Raw genomic sequence first — 22,374 nt, forward strand, 5'->3', positions numbered from 1 at the left:
TGTCTCTGTACTTACTGTATATTTTGATTTGGGATTCTTTTGCTTTGTTGCTCTTGAAGCATAGAAGTGTTAATGGCTATACAGTGCATGACGGGATGTTGTGTGCTGATTCAAAAGAACCAATTTAACACTCAGGCCAGCACTCACATCCTTGCTTTTAGCTCATTTAATATAGTGTAGTTTTGACTGCACTTTTTCATAATGGGCCTGCAGGACACATAACACACACACATTCTGATTTCCTTCCATTATACATTGCATACTCACTAACAGGGTTGTTTCAACTCAGGATGGGTATTAATGGATACAAATATCCTTAAGTGATAAATGTTATGCTGCATTAACAATAGATTTTTTAATAATGATATGAATTATTAAATTTTTATTAAAACAAAAGAAACATAGAAAAGAAGATTCAAGAGACATATGTGAAGCTCAGAGTCAAATGCCTTCACATTGAAATATAATAGCCCAATGTAATAAAATATTGCAAGTCCAGGTTACTGATTATTGTTGACAAATATGATTAAATCAAGAAGTCTCGTGACGGTCTCTCCAGCAGTTTGGCATTTTGCACACTAATTTCACCAGCCGGGGGAACCTCACTCCAATTGTATTGCATCAGTTGAAGTTTTGTGAGTTTTTATTCCAGTTTGTCCTACAATGATTTGCAATCATGTGATGAAATTAAATATCAAGGCTCGAAATCAAATTGGAAGTCAAATTTCGCATTTTGCGCCCGTATCGACATTAAAAATTGCGAGTGAGTGCAACGTCTGTACGTCACTAAGACGCAGAAGATCAGAGACGGAAGGTCAACTGATTGCAATCTTTCCGCGTCATCAATCAATCGTGCAGGAGCATTTCAGATGAACGAAAGAGTTAGTTTCAAGGGGTCTTTATTTTAGTTAGAACATCTTCAAAATGTCTGGTGGTATTGGAAACAGTTGTCTTATTCCTTGTCAGATAGTCTAAGATCACAGCAGGAGTGTATTACATACAGTATGTCACGTACTAAAATGCTCGCAACTCAAGTGACGTTTCATAAATGCCGTTCATGCCTTATATTTTTGATACAAGAAATGCTCTTCAGTACAGCAAAACCGTATTGTATCCAAATATTTGATTAATTGAATCAGTAGGATCCCTGAATACTAAAATGTTAAATATCTACAGTGCCCCACTGTATTGTCATATTTTTATTGCTGAAGAAAATGGCAATAAAAACAGCAACAAAACAATTGGGACCAAAACCCTTGCTTCAGGTCCGTACTATTAAGCATGAAAAAAAAAATCCTCTTCAAATTACAAAATTGCTCTTCAAATTAAATCATTGATTAGCAAAAATGCTCCTCACAGAAAGACAGTTATTTTGAACATATCAAAATTAATTTTAACACTTAAAAAATGATTCGGAACCATCCAATGGATACCGTAAAATCCTGTGAATAACACACATATCCATATCATTCGAAACCTGTGAAAACCAACCTTAAAATAATTTTTTTCTTTGTACTTGTTTACAATACGGTATCCCCGATTAACTGGTATCCCTTATCATCAACGTGAGCAAAAATGCCTCACAAGAAGGCCGGAATCATGAATTGACCCCAAAAGCATTGAAATGTAACACAAATATGTAAACCACCCAGTCAGCCCAAACATAGACCCATCGTCAGGATAGCCCGTAATTTATGTGGACACATGCCGGACATGCCGTCATTGTACGTGCAGCACTTTTTTCCACTGACTGACTTGTCACGTGTGTTTACTTCCCATCAATACAGAGGTCACAGAACCCAGGAAGCATAAGTTTGGATGGAAATTGCACCGCTTGGTGAGTTTGAACCGGTTCGGGTGAAGCGCTAATTAAAAGCGCGCGAATGTTCTTATTTATAAGGCGAAGCGGAAACAACTCTGCTCTGGAGAAAGGCGGTTGCCATGGATTTCTCTCCAAAAGCTTGCAGTTGAATGGCCCATCCCACTTCTGATGTCAGCGTTCGAGATAGGGAGAGAGAGTGTGAGAGAGAGTCGGGAGCTGAAGGGAAGGAGGTGGCTGGAGAGTGTGGAAGAAAGCCTGTTGCTCATCAACCAAGCTGCTGTTAAACATCCTTTCAGCTTCACTTCTCCACATCTTTTAGCCAATAAACAGCGGCTTGGAATCAAGATCACAGTGAGTATGTTTTTGGTTTTTTTCTATATTTGTTTTTGGGTGGCATTGGTCTTTAGTCTCAGCCACATATTCTTGTGTCACATGGTTTGCTCTTGCACCCAAAAGTTGATATGATTTGACTTTTTGGCACACGCCTGCTCCTCTCGGGGCAACGAGGAGGCTGCCCTGAGACGCAAAAGTGACTGAATTTTTTTTAGTGTGGCATCTGGCATGCCCTTTCCACATGATAGCCATTGCATACTGGATGCAGTGCATGCTCACGCCATGGTAACACTTTAACCCGCATCTCATCTCACGGCGCTCAGTCATGATGCTCAGCCATTTCATTACAAGGTTGACATGTTTGTACTCCTCCCTTAGTTGTTTAATGTGATTGCTGTGATTTGTCAGTGTCAGAAAGGCTTCATTGCTAAATTGGGTGGCTGTGTCCTGAGTTTATACTGCAGTGGAACCCATAATTCTACACAATTCCACGCTCAGCAACTCCCACACCGAAAAATGCAGTGGAATCAATTCACTGCTAGTCATAAAAACAGTGTAGCTTCACTTTCGGATGTGGACACCTTAATATGTTGCTTATTTTGGATTTTACGTCATAAAACAGGCCCAAAAGGCTCTCAAGCAAACAAAGCAGTCATGCATAACAGTGGTTCAGTCGAGGGAGTTTTTTGTATCGGTATTGCTTTGTTCAATTTTCACATGAGACAATGAGCCCGCAGGTCCCAAAAAGTCTTCCATTTGATTTTTCAAACTGAAGGCCTTCATTTAATCCTTAAAATTACCCTCAATCCTTCCTCAATAAAATGCAACACTGTTGTCCAATTATCCATGTACCTGACGAGACATTTCATTTTGTTGAGTATGGAGAACAGTAAGCGCGAGAGAAAAATATGAGCCCTGCCCCCATTCACACGTTTCCTCATTCTCTTATAGTGAATGCCTATGGAGTGGATTATTTTCATCGTTTCTGAGTACTGGTGAAAAATGGCCGTTCCAACATTAGTCAGTTATTTATTGATTTCTCCAAAACAAATTGATAGAATTGAAAATGCAACCCAGTTTCAATATTCTTGGGGGCGGGGGGATGATCCATCCTAGCCACGTCGTCCCTTTAAAGCTATTCTTTTGGATGGCATTTGTCCGGTTACGAAGAGCATGGGCTGGACTTTTAAGTCGGCGAAGCTCTCTGGAGATTTATTTGTTTTGTTACACCAGAGAGAAATCAAAGATGTGTCCTCCACCCCAAACACGGTTCTCAAAGTTTGAAGCAAAGATAGATGACACCCAATAGATCATTTGCTCTCCCTTCTGCAGGTAATTACAGCTATAATGGGACCAACTAATGACTTGTTCCAGTTATAACAGCTAATAGTCATTGTCTGATTCCCATCTGTTAAAAAAAAAGAAGACAGAATTAAAATGTGCTATTATCAGGTGTTGTCACATGTGAGATGTCTTCCGTAGATATCCCCGCATGCCATCAGTGCAGAGCTCTCAAACTCAATTTACAGTAAGAGGGGGGCACTGCAGTTAAAGTTCGAGTGTGCCTGGGCTGCATCAAGTATGCCACAAAAGAAGGGGTTCAAGTATTCCAAAAAAAAAGTTGATCTAATCTTGTCGATCTTTATTCATTAAAGTTCAGGACACGGATGTTGCTTCAGAATGGGGTCACTGAGATTTACACGTCCGACTTGAGTGCATCCAGTGTAGGATCAATTTCTGTTCAGTGGCATGGGTGCGAACTTGAGTGTGAATTGTTATCTGTGTAAATTAAGCCTTGTGTGTGACTGGCGTCTAGCCCAGGGTGTAGTCTGGCTCATTCAGATGGGGTCAACTCCAGTTTACCTGTTACCCGGAATAGCATAAAGTGGATTATGATGATTTTGCAACCATCAGCCTAAACAAAAGCCCCCTTTTGGTCCATTTTTCATCTCATTAACGCAAGTACTTTTGCCACTGAACCATGAAAGTTTTTTGTTTTTCTTTTTTCTTTTTTTTCTCATGAGCCAGTGCTCTGTACCGTCTGGCAACCCATCTCCTGGGACGGCTACTGAATTCTAGTGCACAGAACTTTAAAGGTTGCGTCCGCAATGATGTGGCATCTGGTGCTAAGTACGAGGTGGTGCCTGCCCTGATTCAACCCTTCAGGACAGGTATCACCCGTGAGGAAGTGGTTGTTTACACAGCTGGCAGCCATTAGGTCGCATGATTGCGGCTCGGCAGGAAACTGGGTATCTCAAGATGTGGGGGGGAATACCTGCATCCGTGCGTTTCATAGTGACGGATCAAATTGGGTAGAATTGGATATTGCAGTTGTGTCACAATTTTCTTTTTCCTGTTTTATCAAGAACAGGCTTTTAACCCCAAAATAATGACCTGCCCGACATAATACAGAATTGTATGTTTCGTTCCTCTCTGAACTGTGCTTCAAGTCAAAGTCAAAGTTCGTGCAGTGAATACCAAGCCAGTATTAAGACGTTTTACCCAAGCAAGTTTTAAATTTGGCAGTCAAATCCTGTGGCTCAATAAATTTCAGTAGCAATATAAATAAGCTCAGCAGTTATAGCAGACAGATGCCAAAGGCACTTTACACAGAGGTCCTGAAACATAACAGCAAAAGAGGTGTGAGTTGGATCAGGGCGACGAGACTTTTTTTTTTTTTTTGGTTTGTTTGGTTTTTTTGGAGGGGTTGTGCCACAGCGCACATGTGCTGCCTTGTACTTTGTTTCGAGTTGTTCAACTGTGACAAGATCATCTCACGTGCTGTGAGATTGTTCTAATTGAAATCTTGTCCGGGTGGGCCTCCTGTTGTTGCCTGTTTCGTTTATATGGGCGGTGAACGCATCCACTGTGGCTTAAACACATCATCATTATCGCAAACATCGATGCACATCGTGGCGGACCACAAACGGTGTTAGAGAGTCACTTAGCTCCTTAAAGGCAACGACAACTACTTTCCGGCTTCACGACACAATAGAGGCATACGCGTTGGTCTTGATGTGAGGGATTCATGCAGAAATTCCACATGGGGGGGGGGGCTCTCCTTTTGGCCGATGGCGCTATCTCCAAATTCAACCTGATTTAAAGGGAGGAAGACAGTTAGAAATAGGGAGGTCCGCTCTCAACTTTGGCCTAATTTCTGGAAGCAACATCCTTTTAGAGTCCATTAGAGGACAGCGAGCTGTTAAGGCAACAGGAAGTGGAGGTTGGTGTGGCTGGGATGGTCATTTAACCTGAGGGACAAACTAGGTTCCAGTTTCAGATGACGTACCAAAACAAGAAGTGTTGTGAGCAACAGACATGGCAAGAATAACAAAGCTGTGATAAATATGTTTCTGCCTCTTTGTTGCCACAAGCATACATGTGAGCCAAATGCAGATCCATGACTCATCGACAAATGGGAAAGAAATTTTCCATGTTCATGACTTCACTCCCACTGGCAAGAAACTCAAAAGCGTTTCATAGTCATTAATATTCGTCAAAAGGGCAGAGTGCCCTCTCCGGATCGGGGATGAGATCTTGCCCCAAGTGGAGGAGTTTAAGTATCTTGGGGTCTTGTTCACGAGTGAGGGCAGGACGGGACGGGAGATCGACAGGCGGATCGGTGCAGCATCTGCTGTGATGCGACTTTGTATCGGTCTGTCGTGGTAAGAAGGAGCGAAGCTCTCAATTTACCGCTCGTTCTATGTTCCAACCCTCATCTATGGTCACGAGTTATAATAATATTAATAATAATACACTTTATTTGGGGGCGCCTTTCTAGGAACTCAAGGACACCTTACAACAGGCAGTTAAAATCACGAATACAACATCAAATAAAATAAGAAAAAATTCAACAAAATAAAAATAATGGCTTTATGGTCCGAGTGAATAGGCTTGTCTAAACTAAAATATGGGTCGTAACCGAAAGAACGAGATCCCGGATACAAGCGGCCGAAATGAGTTTCCTCCGCAGGGTGTCCTCGCTCTCCCTTAGAGATAAGGTGGGAAGCTCAGTCATCCGGGAGGGCTTCAGAGTCCAGCTGCTTCTCCTCCGCGTCGAGCGGAGCCAGATGAGGAGTGGCTCGGGCATCTGATTAGGTTGCCTCCAGGACGCATCCCTCATGAGGTCTTCCGGGCATGTCCCACTGGCAGATGGCAGGAGGCCCCGAGAACGACCCAGGACATGCTGGAGAGACTATGTCTCCCACCTGGCCTGAGAATGCCTCAGGAAAACACGCTTTATAAACACATTGTAAACTTATTTGAACGCAAAAAAAGTACAAGCAATACTGTATAGATTGTAGTGGGGAAACCATGTTCCTTTAAGAGGCGGAGCTTGTGATATCGGTGAGTCTAGATGTGAATGTCTGGCGTGAGCTTTGGCTCGACAGCAGATCCTGCCTGAGTCTGCTCATTGTGTTATACTGTTTCCTCGGCGTTCATTAAAGGGCTCAAAAGTGCACCGGCAACTATGTCTTTCGTTTTCTGTATACTCGACTGTAAAAAGGTCGCCGAAAAAGATTCCGACATGGCAGGGGAACATGGCACTGTTAGTAATATGTTAGTTGAAATCGCTTCACATAAAACAATAAAATAACTGAAAACTGGACGCGATCACCTTTTCTAACAATCGACGCCCAAGCAGCTAGCGAATGAAATGGTTGTTCTTAAACGTCAGGAAGTATAATTCTTCATAGATCCTTTGATCTCTCAGGTTTTGCAATTCTATTGAATAAAATGCTTTCCCTCATTCGTGGTGATGTCGAGGGCACGATGGGAAGCGCAACACAAGCCAGTGAGTCACCAGGCAATCTGGAGAACATGCCCCGCGGCCTGCCTGTGATCACGCTGGCACACTGAGAGGCCAGACCGCCGCCGATCTGGTGCAGGGAACAGCCCCGGTCGCCCTTGTTGCCTTTCATCCAGTGCTAGCACATTCGCTATTCTTCTGGCAAGAGAAAAAAATGCTTCAGTGAGTGTGGAGATGCAAAAGCACAGTCAGTTGAAATGAGGAATCAAACAGCCTGGAGGGGTTAAGTATGATTTAATGCCGCAGGAGAGTGGCGTAGGCCCGTGCACATCCATACTGGTGAAGCACTGTGGGCGTCTCGATAACCTCTGCTGCACCAACACAACTTCGAAAACCGGTGGACACTTTTATGCTGTGATTATTTTTGCATGCTGAGGAATAAGAGTTGTGTTTCATGAGCTCCTAGGCTGCGATTGTCACAATTACTGTACTGTAGATACAAGGTGTGACAAAAGATATATTTCACATCCAAACTACAGCTTTCTTCCTTCAAAGTCAACCCCTGGGAGTAGAAAAGCCTCATGCACTCCTGGAAGGATTCGTCTGAGAATTCTCCACATATCACATTCATCTTGATATCTGCTTGTGGATATTCTTCAGATCATTTTATTCTCATTGAGGCTTGTGAAAGCCTCGTTGCACGAACTGATTCCGCCTACTCAAAAACGTCTCCCGAGACAAACAGTTCATCTTGAGGTCATGAACGTTTTCGGAATGTATCCCCTTGATAAGCCCTTTGAGCTCGGGGAAGAGGAAAATAAATCACAGGAAGGGAAGGTTCAGTGTGAGGAGACGGGTTGCCCCAGCACGACGATGTTCTTCTCTGCCAGGAACTGTCAGATGCTCAGGGCATTGTGAGCAGGCGCGTCAATCCTGGCGAAGCAGCCACAAGTTCTCCTGCCACAACTCTGTCTTTTTGTTCTGTGCATTGAATGAAGCAAATGTCACAGGATTTCTTTTTACGTGTCCTTGTTGATCATCAGGCCCTGTGACAACAACTCGCCATGGACAACGCCTCCTCAAATCAAAGAATGTGGTCATCGTGACTTTGAGCGTCGTTGTGCCAGACATTGGCGAAAATGGGTCTGACACGGTTTAAATTTGACATCGATGCGGTTTGCTGTTTGCACGCAATAGCCGTTGAAAAGGCAATGACCGGGAAAAACGTGGAGATTTCAATTGAGTGTTATTGTCACATGCAATTAACTCATTCACTCCCAAAGACGTTTTTAAACGTCTTTTCAGACTTGGTCCAGAATTGGCTGGTACTGAATGAGTTAATAGTCTTGCTTGAAGTACGTATCCAGTTCGTGGTTGCGACATGCCCATTCAACCCAGGGAAAATGTCTGAACGCTGTCAGTGCAACTCCGTCTTGTGTAAAGCTCAAATTTTGCAGTAATAAATTGCTTCAACGTATTTTTTTAAAGAAACTTTTTAGAACCACGATGCTGCTGTGTTCGTGCACATTTCGTGAAAGATGGCTTCAGCAATATAATCTTTCTCGTGCAAAAAATACATTTCTGGGTTTTAACAGACACAGCATTGTATAAAATATTGTGATGCTGACGGTTTCAACAACAAACTGGTTATATCTAGAGCAAATTTATACAAATGGGTTTTTTTTTTCGTCTAAATATCTCCAAACGCTCTGATGTCTCTTGCCCTGTGAACACATAAAAAAAAAATCCTTATTTACTCCTTGATAAAAATCAAAAGTTATTTAGTTTTTTTTAAGGGTTTTTTTTTTTTTTTTGCTTTCCAATGAATAGATTTTCCGAGCTTTTAAAACCTCCTTGTCTAAGACGGATGATCTCTGCGGGTGGAACATTCCCGTGTCAGTAATCAGAGTGTGACGGTGCAGGTGTCTAATAAGCACTCACGTCCTCACATTTCAGTCTTAGAAGCTCACGGCTCGTTCTGGAAACGGCACAATTGTTTCTATAAGCAGATCCGAGCGCTGCCATTTTAATTGCTGACAATCCAATGAAATTACTGGAGTTGATTTCATTTGCTCTGGCAGAAGCCCTTTATGAAGCACGGAATGTTCTTCTTCGTCTTTTCCCCTCGGAACATTATGATTTTGCACATGGGTTTGTTTAAGTTGTTTTCACTGAACTTAATGTACAGTATGTGTGTGAAGACAATGAGGTTTTAGTCCACCGAATGTGTATTTTTGTAAACAATGAAGACAAGTGAGGTGACAGTTTCTTGGGGAAAATAAGTCTCGAATTAGTCTTTAATGTACCTGTCCTGTACATTATGTGTGTGGAGTATGCATGTTCTCCCTGGGCCTGCGTGGGTTTTCTCCGGGTACTCCGGTTTCCTCCCACATTTCCCAAAAATGCATGGCAGGCTGATTGAACACTCTAAATTGTCCCTCGATGTGAGTGTGAGCGTGGATGGTTGTTCGTCTCTGTGTGCCCTGCGATTCAGGGTGTCCGAAGACAGCTGGGATAGGCTCCACCCCCCGCGACCCCTGTGAGGATAAAGCGGCTTGGAAAATGAATGAATGAATGTTTGTTTTGGTAAACATTTATTACAATTTGCAGCCTTCAACAAAGCTACCATCATCTGTGTCTCTGTAAACAAAGACAATTTCGTTTTAATTGAGCCTAACAAATGACAGTTTTGTCATTTAGACATTTAACCGCTGAGTCCTGATTACGTTGTTTCTGTTGTGTGGTGCACACCGAAGTCAACTTAGATAACCTGAGCATGTTGCGTCAAACAAAAGTCATGATTGGTCCGCTGATGTCCTTTCACAGGCGACAGCGTGCAGGTGACCGGCAGAGGCTCAGGCATGCGAGCAGGCCAGTAAACATGACCCTGCTGGCAGGTGACGGCTCTGACTACGACTACAGCGCCCTGAGCTGTGCCTCCGATATCTCCTTCAACTCTCCACCCTTGCAGGAGCAGGAGGCTCGCAAGGGAGCCTTCTACAAGAGAGCGCAGCCCGCCCCCGAGCTTGCTTCCAGCCGTGAGCCCGCATCACTGTCCAACAACCGCAAACTCCACGCCATTATCAATGTGGGCGGATTGCGCTACCAGCTGCCTTGGACCACTCTGGAGGACTTTCCGTTGTCCCGCCTGGGCCAGCTGCACCTGTGCACCAGCTTCGACGAGATCATGGGCATTTGTGACGACTACGACGTCACGCACAACGAGTTCTTCTTTGACCGCAATCCATGCGCTTTCCGTACCATCCTGACCTTCCTGAGGGCGGGCAAGCTTCGCTCCCTCAGGGAGATGTGTGCCCTCTCCTTCAGGGAGGAGCTGCTGTACTGGGGGGTCCCGGAGGAAAGCCTGGAGTGGTGCTGTCGCCGACGCCTGCTACAACGTCTGGAAGAGTTTGAGGCCATGGAGCGAGCTGCAGAGGAGGAAGATCTCCTGCAGGATTTGTCTGATACAGACAGCGGAGTTCGTACCGCGGAGTCCTGCTTGAGCTGCTTCATGACCAAGCTGAGGGACATGGTGGAACGACCACATTCTGGACTCCCCGGGAAAATCTTCGCTTGTTTATCGGTGTTGTTCGTCACCATCACCGCTGTCAATCTCTCCATCAGCACCATGCCTGCCCTGAGGCAGGAGGAGGAGGCGGTGAGTAGCCTCCAAATAATTCACTTTGACAGTACAGCGATCCCTCGCTATTCCGCGGTTCGTTTATCGCGGCTTCAGTGAATCGCGGATTTTTTCAAACGTATTCATAAAAACTATATACATATTTTTTTGTTTTCATATACATGTAGTACAGTACTGTATATGTTGGTCTATGTGACTTGCTGTTTTGCTGTTTTTCGCAGCTTTTTGCAGACTTAATTTTTTTATATATATGTTTACTGTATTTTGTTATTCATAAACTAACCTAACTTATACATATTTAAATCTATTACATATTTTATTTTTTATTTATTATACAGCATTAAGTCATGTTAATTACTTCAAAATTTACTTCTACATGCATGTATACCATTAAATTTGGTCTTATAAATATTATGTACATGTACCTACATAGTGGTGGCGGGGGTCGCTACTTTGCGGATTTTCGTTTATCGCGGGTGGGTTTGGTCCCCATTAACCACGATAAACGAGGGATTACTGCCCCTTCCATGAGCTGTCACCGTATCGTGACAGCTCATCTGCTCGTCTGCTCCAAGTTTTAGGGTTCAAATCTGGGCTCTGGTCTTCCTCTCTGGAATTTGCATGTTCTCCCCATTTTTGCATGACTTTTCTTCTAGCACTTACATCTTCCTTCCACATGCCTAATACATATTATGTTGGTTTGTAGTTAATAAATTGTCCAAAGTTTAAAATGTCAGCATAAAGGACTGTGCCAAGACATTAGCTGGCAGGCACTAGCACAGATCTTGTTTTGGGAAGACGCTTCATTAAAAAAAAAAAAGGCCACTCATCACCAAAATTATTTACACTGTAAATTTAAGAAACAAGATACAATTTATTGAACTGATACAGTACATCCATTTTTGGTAACACAACACGGCGAAAGTGAAGGTTAGCTACAGTAGGCATAAAAAGTCTACACACCCCCTGTTTAAATGTGAGGCTTTTTAAAATGAGAAGAAAGAAAAAAACACGAGATCAGTCTTTTAGCATGGTCAGGTAGAAAATCAAGTTAAAATAAAATGGAATTACAACGACACCTGCAGGCTCTTGTTAGAAAGGTCAGGAGAAGCAGACCAGAACATCTGACTTCTGTTTGGTGTGATTCAGATGCATGAGTTTGAATGTGATTGGCTAATTCTGAACGTCTCCCCTGTTATAAGAGCTTGTGCACAGTTGCAGCAATTCCCCCTTTTTGAAAAAAGAAAAAACACTTGTGTTAAACCAGTTAGAGGTGACATAAGTGGTGGAAATAGTTTTTAATTAATCAAGATGTCTTTTATAATCTGCCGTTTCAAGAGGGTGTATGGACTTTTTGATATGGTCTGTATAATGGTTTGTAATGTGAACTACCTAGTAAAATTATTCCTCATTTGTCTTAATTGTAATATAAGACTCGATGAAGCCTCACCATTGTAACTTTCACAATACGGTATCCCCCCCCCCCACCCCCCTAATGGTTACTTAGCAACTGTTGCGGCTTCTATCTTTGAACAGGGCACATGTTCCCAGATGTGCTACAACATCTTTATCGTGGAGACAGTGTGTGTGGCCTGGTTCTCCCTGGAGTTCTCCCTGCGTTTCATCCAGGACCGCTCCAAGCTGACCTTCCTGCGACAACCCCTCAACCTCATCGACGTGCTCGCCATCCTGCCCTACTACATTACGCTGCTTGTGGACACCACCTCCAAGGGCGAGAGGCGCCCCGGCTCGGGCGGCAGCTACCTGGACAAAGTGGGCCTCGTACTGCGCGTGCTCCGAGCTCTGCGCATCTTTTACGTGATGCGGCTGGCTCGCCATTCCCTGGGCCTGCAGACTCTGGGGCTGACTGCCCGCCGCTGTACGCGCGAGTTTGGCCTGCTCCTCCTCTTCCTGTGTGTGGCCATCGCCCTCTACTCCCCGCTGCTCTACCTGATCGAGAACGAAGTGGCGGCTACGCAGGAGTTCACCAGCATCCCCGCCACCTACTGGTGGGCGGTCATCACCATGACGACGGTGGGCTACGGCGACATGGTGCCGCGCAGCATTCCGGGTCAGGTGGTCGCCCTGAGCAGCATCCTGAGTGGCATCCTCCTGATGGCTTTCCCCGTCACCTCCATCTTCCACACCTTCTCACGATCCTACGTGGAGCTCAAGCAGGAGCAGCAGAGGATCCTGCAGAGGAGGACGCACTTCATGCTGCACGGTCATATGACTGACCTGGGGAGCGATCTCTCCCTGGAGAGCGACATGCTCTTCCCCATCGGGCCGTCCGACAACCGGGACTTGGATAACTAAAAGCCTTAACGCGCATGGACAAAATGGACAAGCGGTCTTCCCAGAGATGCAGCCCTTCCGTGTAGCATCGAACGTGTGGACAAACGTGGAAAGAAGAAAGAAATGATGTGTGGATGAAGTATCATTTACCTTCGATCGTGGCTCTAGGCTTCACACGGGTTGTACATTTCTAGTTTCCTGATCATGCAACGCTCATTTGGAAAAGAAAGGGAAAACTCCCCAATGAGGCCTGACATCTATGAGATTGAATACAAGAGCTGTCAAAAATGTCAACGGTCAGCATTTATTTCTGTATTTATTTACTGCAGTAGTGGTGAGGTGTTAATTTATTTGTCTTTAAATATGCTCTGTCATTTTGCTGAGTTGAAGCTTGAAGTGGCTGTATGAGGTTTGATATTTATGTGTTCATCAATCGGTTACAGTTCAGGTCGGTGTTTGTGTAGATGTGGTATTTTTTGTAAAGACGGCCCCTTTTGACACAGCTCATGAATTGAATTGCATTTGATGCAGGTCCAGGTGTACAGTTGTAACAGCTTACCAATATGAAATAGAAACAATCGTTTCTCTGCTACTTGAGGATTCATATGCAATTTTTCACAAGTGATGGTCATTTTGCAGATTACCGTTGTTATCGTTATTGTTGCCCCTGTTGTACATCACTCTTTCCGAATGTCGGCTTAAAGTGGATTTTCAACTTCATTTGCACTGTCCTTCCACCCCCCCTTCTTTTCATTCATGTGAACAGGGGTCCTTGAGGGAAGTGAATGTTCATTCCAAACACTCTCGAACTGGCTCACGCACTACGAATGTAGCCCTTGCACCATGTTGGTGACCCCGGATTTAGAGTCTTCAAGGAACTTGTATATTTTCGGGATGTGAGAGCGAGACCGAGAACCTGTAGAAATCCCATACACTACTCGTGATTTTAACTGCTTGTTGTAAGGTGTCCTTGAGTTTCTAGAAAGGCGCACACAAATAAAATGTATTATTATTACTATTATTATACAAGCATTAGAATATCGTCACCTTAAAATAATTGCCTGCGTCATTTTTTTTTCAGAAAACACAAAAAACTGAGCCACATTCTGATTATCTTCTATGTATTAATAATTTCATTTCAGTCCGAGAATTAAATGATAACTAAGGCTAATGCCCGTTTTAAAAGAGGTGGCCAGCTGAAGAGGTTCATTCATTCATTCATTCATTCATTCATCTTCCAAACCGCTTGATCCTCACTAGGGTTGCGGGGGGTGCTGGAGCCTATCCCAGCTGTCTCCGGGCAGTAGGCGGGTGTCATGATTCGGTTTAGGGACCAATAGGTGGCACTGTAATACTCCTCCCTCCCTCCTCCCTCCCTCCTGCCTGCTTTTTGGGGTCCACCACCACCTTGCTATGTGACACGGGGGACACCCTGAATCGGTTGCCAGCCAATCGCAGGGCACACAGAGACGAACAACCATACACACTCACACTCACACCTAGGGACAATTTAGAGTGTTCAATCAGCCTGCCACGCATGTTTTTGGAATGTGGGAGAAAACCCACGTAGGCACAGGGAGGACATGCAAACTCCACACAAGGAGGCCGGAGCTGGAATCGAACCTCTGCACTGTGAAGCCGACGTGCTAACCACTGGACTACCAGGCCGCCCTGCTGAAGAGATGTTTAAGGCAAAAAATAACTGTCATAATTTGACTGAGGCCATTATTTTAAGAGTAAAAACTTAAAAAACGATGTAAAAACTTCACACAGGAAGGCCGAAGCGAAGATGTGAATGCTGAACTTCAGAACGGTGAGCCAGATTTGAAAATACAAAAAGAAAAAGAAACCGGGAGAATTTCGGAAGAGTCACCGATTGTGTAGTGGTACTTGTGTGCGGGCTACGTGGGATCGGTTCCGACTCCGTGGCGGTGTGCACGTGGGTGTGAATGGTAGTTTGTCTCTATATATAGCCTGCAACTGTCTGGCGATCAGTTCAGGGTGCTGTCTACCTTCCGCCCGAAGTTAGCAGAGTTAGCTCCCCCGCGACCCTGTTTAGGATAGGCGGTGTTGAAAATGGATGGATGGATGGATGGAGAATTTCACATTGAAGTGAGATTTTGGTTAGGCGTACTGCTACTGAACAGCAGAGGGCAGTGGTGTACAATATTATATAATTGTACGAGACAGTAACTCTATTATTAAAACTTGACAAATACTTGTTCACCCACTTATGAGGAAATGTTAACTTTGTTTTTATTATAACCAATTATTCCTAAAAGGACATTTGAAATAGTAATAAGTAAAAGTAAAGTAATAGACATTCTTGAAAACTACTGTTGTCCCATGAGAATAACATATCCAACAAGGGGGAAAAAACCCTGCCATTGTCGTCATTTTGGCTTTGCAGGTGGATGGGGTCCCCTTGACTGTCCACAGCCGTCATTCAACGCAATGAGGGGTTAATTTATGTATAATAGTTTTCACCAATCAATGCTCGCCAGTCTATTAAGGCCACGCCCCCTATCCTGCAAGCTCTGTCACATCCCGGTGTTTTGAACCGAACTGTCTCTTCTTGGGCTCAGACGTAGGTGTCTCTGCATGAAGGCAACGCTTCTTGTGAGGGACGTGTTTTCTTTTTTTTCTGCGTGAAAATGTTTGCGCCGAGTGGGAGCTTCCCTGCGGTATGACCTCGGCTCACCGGCGTCCCCTCGTCGACTTTCAATCGTGGCACGGACGGAGTGTGGCTGTTGTTCGTCCCCCATCCACTCCAAAAATAAGCTACTTTTGAGGAGCTAGAACGTTTGGGGTCTCTCTTTTGCTCGTTCTCCGACGTGCACATTGATGTTTTGACTTGAAGACGTGACTGGAACCAGAAGAGACCACCTCATACCTCCACGAGTGGGTTGGGTGAGTAAACTTGCGCTTGTGTTCTTACTGGCGCCAGATAGTCACTGCGTCAAAAAAAAGAAAAAGAAAAAGTGGATACAACTAGCTACACTTAATTACCATTTTAGCAAATATAGGGATTATATTATTTTCTCACGTGTTGCGTTTTAATTCTCATACCACACACTGGATCCTCGCAGTGGGTACTCGGTTGAGCTGCATTTCACGGTTACGTAATTAAAACGTCATCACGCATCATTGGAGGGCACGCTGAGTTATTGCCGGACTTACTGGTTTTCCATGTGACGGTGTTTGTCATGCGTTGCTTTAATTATGACATGACTACCGATTAATCTTAGGTTAGTGACAAGTTAAGCACCTTCCGACGGAATGCACACATTTTCGTTACATCTCAGCTGAGGGAACGAAGAAAAAAAATATGATTTATGATTATCTTTGATCATTTTGAGTCTGACGCCGTACTCCATGAACAAGTAGACTTTGAAATACTTGAAAACTGCACACGCTTCACTTATGAGAACCTCAAGAAAGAAATAATAAAACAGTCCCGTGTCCTGAATTTCTTTTCCAAAGTACATACCGTAATTAGTTTTCTTACAATTGGGCTGAAGAACAGCCACAGACAGTAAATCATCTCCACCGTTTAATAATGTTCTGTGGAATCGCTTAAATGAAATACCCTGCTGAAATTAAAATTAGTCTAATCTCGGGAAGCTACGAAATAAGCGTTGCACATCTTTTGCTTTATATTTAGCTTTTTGGAACTTTTTTTGCAACACTTATTCCAAAAGAAGGAGCAGCCTCAACAAAATTTTAAGAGAAGAACAATATACACAATTAGTTAAGTGATGCAAGCAGTTTCGTCCTATAATAGGATTATTTTTATTGACATATTTTTCATTGAGGCAAAAAAAGGTCCCAAATTCGGGGGGGGGGGGGGGGGGGGGGAATGAACAGCTGGCGTCCTGTAAAAAAAAATCTGTCCTCAGTTTTAGAGGTTCCGTAGTTGTTATTCAATTTCTTTTCTTTGCACATACTTTGTAGGAAGACAGCACTAATGTTATTATTTATTATGGGACACATCAAATTTATGATCAAGTCTATTTTAGTTCCTCAAGGTGTACTGATGTGACTCAAAGAATAAATTATAAGATTTCAAAATGCAACATTAGAACCTAGAAAAGTGTCTAAAATCCCTCTTAATTTTGGGAGGTTTTGCACAACTTTGTGGGAACGGTTTAGGGAAAGCCCTTTTCTGTTTCCATTTCACAAGACAAGGTCCGCCAATGCTTGCTTGACTTTGATGTTCAGGAACAAGCCCATCAAACATATTCTCCCCTCTCAACTCTCACACTGGTGACCTCTGACATCAGAAAAAAATCCCACAGTCACACTCCAACATATTTTCCCATTCATACTAGCAACTCTATTATCTCTTCTTGTAGATGCGCCGAAACCTTGTTTTTTTCCAGTTAGTTTCATGCCCTTTAGTTTTGGGAGAGGCTGCTTTAAGTCTTTCCGAGTTCGTTTTTCCTTCCTCAAACTGTTCAAACACCGTTGTCATGCAGCCACGATTAATGTCTTCCATGGAGTGTGACTCCAAGGGCGAAATATTGCCTTTAATGTGGCGCTCATGGAAACAACAAAGTTTGCCCAGACGTCCTTTGTGTAATCGTGCGCCCTGTAATTTGTGGAAGGATGGCCGCGTCGGTGGGCGTGTACATCCTCGATGAGCCAACCTGGTTTAGCGACTTCGGAATCGAAAGCTTTCGGACGTCCATCCGTCCTGAAAACTCGGACTTGTTTTTCCCTCAATAATCCTCTTGCAAATGTGATCCTTTTTTTCCAGTGACACATCAGATGACTATCAATACATTTTCAATCATCATGGAAGCATGAGCCCATCTGCGTTTCAGTAGTGCATTAGACTAATCCTCCACAGATTATGTCAGTAGTTATTTTTGTGTTTTCTGACAGAATTAGGGATTTTTGGCAACATGCAAACACATGTCCTAAAATATCGTGTTGAGCGTTTCTCAATGTACTGTTAGAGCCTTCATTGTGCACATGTTGCTCTTCCTAATGCTCCTTGGAATTCAATGAATGCCATGCAGTGAAAAGCCTCGAATGGAGATCGGTGGGAAGGGGCTCTCAGGACTGAAATTCCTGCTAATTGGCAGCATGGCTTTGGTCTGGAGCCTTTTGTTCCTCGGCCTGCCTGTCAGGGTGATACCCTGGGTCGAGCTGGCATCAATGTGCCACTTGTTTCCACAGCCATCCGCGCCCTGCGGCTACAGGACGAGTCACTTCCACTTTCAAAATTGTCCTTGTGCACTTACTCCGAGAAGCGGAAATGGGTTCATTTTGGGTCGGCCAGGCAAAGACTTATTCTCATGTCGAGCGAAGTCGTATCACAAAACATTGCAGACACCGTCCTCGCGGAACATAAAATCAGGAAGCACGCTGGAATTAATCTCATAATAACAAGATATTTTAAGATATTTGATATCAAATGTCATTTCGGCCCGTGATAGCATTGTTGTCTATCTCTTCGGAAGTGTAACATGGGAGCGCAATGGCGCACTATGTACACATGAAAGGGAGCAGATGTGAAATGCGAAACATGAAATGCGTTCAAGTCAAGGTCAGTTTAAAGCGGGACTACTTTGTGATCATTCCCCCTGTGGATTTCATAGTTGTGAAGTGAGTGTACTGTAGCCGACGGCTTGCTGAGATCATCATTTGATCCCGCCGGTGTCCCACTTTCCTTTCGGTCAAATGAGGAGTAATTGGCACTGAGTTTGGAGGACATATTGTATTTGTTTCTCATGTTATAACCTGGAGGGAGCTTGTCTTTTTCAGAGGAGAGCAGGCAGACCACTCTAAACAGACATGGGCTTTTAACACGGTATTCATTTTGTTTTTTTTTGCGGCTACATAGATGGATATGCTGTATTTGTGCTGTATCTATCCGTCTATATAATGGTACCTTTTTATGTTTGCCCATAACATCTGCGATGTACTGTGGTCGATTGGGGGTCCCCATAATTTTTATGTGGCAGATAGTGAACAAATGATGTTCCAGTTTTGGTCCTAATTAGTAACTAGTCATGAAAACACCGACACCACCTGTTCACACCTCTCCCATCCACCCAAACTTGCTTCTGTTGATTGTTGTTGCAGTTGTTGTTGAGTATATATATGTGCTAGGTAGAAGTAGAGAAAGGGGAAAAAAACCCACTTTGCGTAGCTGTGATCAGGCACTCTCCATTTTGCCCGACACCACGTAAAATTGGTCCCCAAGTCGTGCTTGCTTCTGTTGATGTGCCAGTGGCCTACTTTTGTTGTAGTTCATACAGACGTTTCTCCTTGACGTTTCTGTCCATATCACCATCATTTACAGGCCCACTCAAGTTCAAGCAGCTGTCAAAAGGCCCATTTGGCGATTGCGCCAGTATTTCTCGACATGAACACGACTGGGTGCACTTTATTTTGCTACACTTTGTTTGTGTTTTTGAAGATGGACATTTAGCTAATAGCTTCGGACTCTCTTACCTTTCTGCCCTTTGCTGTGGGTGTCTTGTTTGCATTCATGTGTGTGTGTGTGTGTGTGTGTGTGTGTGTGTGTGTGTGTGTGTGTGTGACATCAGTTGCTTATGTCTGTGTCGCCTTGACAATGTGCACCTAATCTGTTTGCTTAACCTGGAGTCATTTTCGCGGGCATCCCAAGTCACATTTGTGTCAATTATCATCGAGGCTCGATTCTGATAACATTTGCTGACATTCAGCGAACAGGAGCACACGAGGGGAAAAAAGTGTTTAAACCACTTGTTCTGTAAATCTAGTCAACCCGTGAATTGTCAGGTCGCGTGCCTTGATTGCCAAGGTAGGGAGTCACTCTCACGACTCGAATGCCATGCCACAAAGAAGACGTGTGAGCCCGCACAGCAGTCAAGTCAGCAGCTCCGGCATCTATTTGAATGGACTATCTGATAGATGTTTGATGGAGACAAACAGTGGAGGACTTGTGTCCATCCCAGCATCCCCGGCCACTTCCTGTCCCGCAGCGTTGGGAATGGGCCATGGGTGACAGAGGTCACTCATCTCCACTCAATCCATCCTCTGTGGTAAAGCGATCACCTTGGTTCCCATTGCTCTGTGTGGCTCCGTGACAGGAAAAGGCGTGTTTAGCATGAAGAAAGATGCCTCTGTGGCGCTGCAGCTGGACAAGCTCGGTCAGGATGATGACATGTTCATGCATGAGGTTGTGCATCCTTCTTGGCCCGTGCAGTATTATGTAGTCCATGCTGATTAAGAATTAAGTGCTGACCAATGGTCATAAAATGTGCATAACAATAGAAATGTATCTCAATTTGGCTGTACGGCTCATCAAGACAGCAGGTTTATGTTGTCTAAAGGTTGTCTCAAAGTTAATGGAACCTTCATCAATCCATCCATCCCATTTTCTACCGCTTATTTGGGGTCGGCATTAGCAGGGAAGCCCAGACTTCCCTCTCCCAAGCTACTTCTTCCAGCTCTTCCCGGGGGATCCCAAAACATTCCCAGGCCAGCTGGGAGACAGTCTCTCCAGCATGTCCTGGATCCTTCCTGGGGCCTCCTCCTGGTAGGACATGCCCGGCACACCTCACCAGGGAGGCACCCAGGAGGCATCCTAATCACATGCCCAAGCCACCTCATTCGGCTCCTCTCGATATGGAGAAGTGAGTCGACTCTGAGCCCCTCCCGGATGACCGAGCTTCTCACCGTATCTCTGAGGGAAAGCCCGGACACCCCGCGGAGAGAACTCATTTCGGCCGCTTGTATCCGCGATCTCGTTATTTCGTTCACGACCCATAGCTCGTGACCATAGGTGAGGGTTGGAACGTAGATCGACCGGTAAATTGGGAGCGTCGCCTCTTGATTCAGCTCATTCTTCACCCCACGAAAGACAGATACAAAGTCCTCATCACAGCAGACGCTGCACCGAGCCACCTGTCGATCTCCCGCCCCGTCCTGCCCTCACTCGTGAACAAGACCCAAGGAAACTTCAACTCCTCCACTTGGGATAGATCTCATCCTGTCAGAGTTTTTCTCGGACGAAGTTAAACAAATGACTCGGCACACAAGGAAGATTGTCTTTCTTCGGCGGAAGTGGATCTCTTAGACCAAGAGACAATGACCTCTTATCTCCCTTGTCCTCCTGTCGGACTTTTATTATTAACATATGCAAAATACAAGAAAAACACTGCCCCCGAGATTTTCATACCACGGCCCCGGTCCGGCCCCTCGGTCGTGATCTGATACGCTAACACCTCGCAGTCTGGTCTACCCGAATACACAAGTCACAGACTTTGCTGATGACAAATGTCCGCCTGAGCGCGACAGCTGTTCCCAAACCGTCTTTTGATATTCAACAACACTTTGTTTATTCACACTTTGTGATTGAGTCGAGCCTTCTTCCATCTGGTCGCCCCCCTTGCTTTGACGTGATTACTCCAAAAGCCCTCCGCCCAAACGGCCGACACCTCTGCGCTGCGTACGCACCCAAACGTCCAGACATGCCCAAATGACCCGAAACTTTAAACATGATACCATTTTGCTCATAGATTTCTCTATCACATCCCCAACCCGGAGAGGGCACGCCACCGTTTTCCGACTGAGGACCATTGTTTCAGATTTGGAGGTGCTGATTTTCAACCCAATCGTTTCACACTCGAACTGCTCCAGTGAGAGTTACACATCCCGACTTGAAGAAGCCAACAGCACCACATCATCTGCAAAAAGCAGAGATGCAATAACGAGGCCACCAAACGGGATGCCAGCAACACCTCGGCTGCGCCTAGAAATTTTGTCCATAAAGGTTATGAACAGAATCTGTGACAAAGGTCAGTCTTGGCGTTGTCCAACGCTCATTGGAAACGATTCCGACTAACTGCCGGCAATGTGAACCAAACTCTGACATTGGTGGTATAGGGAAACGTAACAGACTCTATCAGGGGGTTCGGTACGCTCCTGAAGCACCCTCCACAGAACTCCCCGAGGGACTCGGTCGAACGCCTTCTCCAAGTCCACAAAGCACATGTAGACTGGTTGGGCAATCTGCCATGGACCCTCGAGGACCCTGTAAGGGCATAGCCCTGGTCCTCTGTCTTTTGCTGGTTTGAATATTGAAATGGAGACTTGCTAAAACAAAGGGACAGTTTAAAGGCAGATAAAGTGAAATCCCTTATGGAAATGAAGAAGGACAACATGAACACATTTAGAAAAAAAATTGAATGCTATTATTGGTCTAAGCTCTCGCTGAAACTAGTACTTTTTCAGATAAGATAAGATATCCTTTATTCGTCCCACACTGGGGAAATTTACAGCCTCCAGCAGCAAGAATGTATGTAGAAAGAAGAAAGGAGAAAGAGAAAAAAAAAAACAACAAACATCTTTCAATTAAATACAATATGAACACAATGGATAAATCGCAGTACTATTTACAATTTTCCTTCACATCATTTAATTATTATTATTATTATGATTGTTATTTTTTTATTCATCAGCCTGACAGCAGTCGGTAGGAACGAGCGTCGGTATCTCTCCTTCTTGCAGCGCGGGTGTAACAGTCTCTGGCTGAAG

The 22,374-nt window shown here is 44.4% G+C and overlaps 2 protein-coding genes across 2 annotated transcripts in view; both read left to right on the forward strand.

Annotated features, from left to right (window-relative positions):
- Positions 1-1,945: 1,945 nt before the first annotated feature.
- Positions 1,946-13,560, forward strand: kcng1 (potassium voltage-gated channel, subfamily G, member 1). The gene is made up of 3 exons (XM_052059484.1): positions 1,946-2,173; positions 9,732-10,563; positions 12,082-13,560. The coding sequence occupies exons 2-3, from the start codon at positions 9,787-9,789 to the stop codon at positions 12,859-12,861; spliced, it is 1,557 nt and encodes a 518-aa protein (XP_051915444.1). The 5' UTR covers positions 1,946-2,173; positions 9,732-9,786; the 3' UTR covers positions 12,862-13,560.
- Positions 13,561-15,372: 1,812 nt separating this feature from the next.
- src (v-src avian sarcoma (Schmidt-Ruppin A-2) viral oncogene homolog) overlaps positions 15,373-22,374 on the forward strand; it is a 33,234-nt gene continuing 26,232 nt past the window's right edge. Inside the window, exon 1 of the mRNA XM_052059472.1 lies at positions 15,373-15,750. The gene's annotated coding sequence lies outside the window, so the exon portion shown is untranslated. The remainder of the gene's footprint in view (positions 15,751-22,374) is intronic.

This window comes from Hippocampus zosterae, chromosome 2 (genome assembly GCF_025434085.1).
Source record: "Hippocampus zosterae strain Florida chromosome 2, ASM2543408v3, whole genome shotgun sequence".
Taxonomy (NCBI): Eukaryota; Metazoa; Chordata; class Actinopteri; order Syngnathiformes; family Syngnathidae; genus Hippocampus; species Hippocampus zosterae.

What these genes read in the sequence shown, in the direction of transcription:
- kcng1 (XM_052059484.1), top strand. Translation starts at nt 9,787, where the DNA reads ATGACCCTGCTGGCAGGTGACGGCTCTGACTACGACTACAGCGCCCTG. An exon ending in TGAGGCAGGAGGAGGAGGCG is followed by an intron (nt 10,564 to 12,081) that starts GTGAGTAGCCTC and finishes ATCTTTGAACAG; the next exon opens with GGCACATGTTCCCAGATGTG.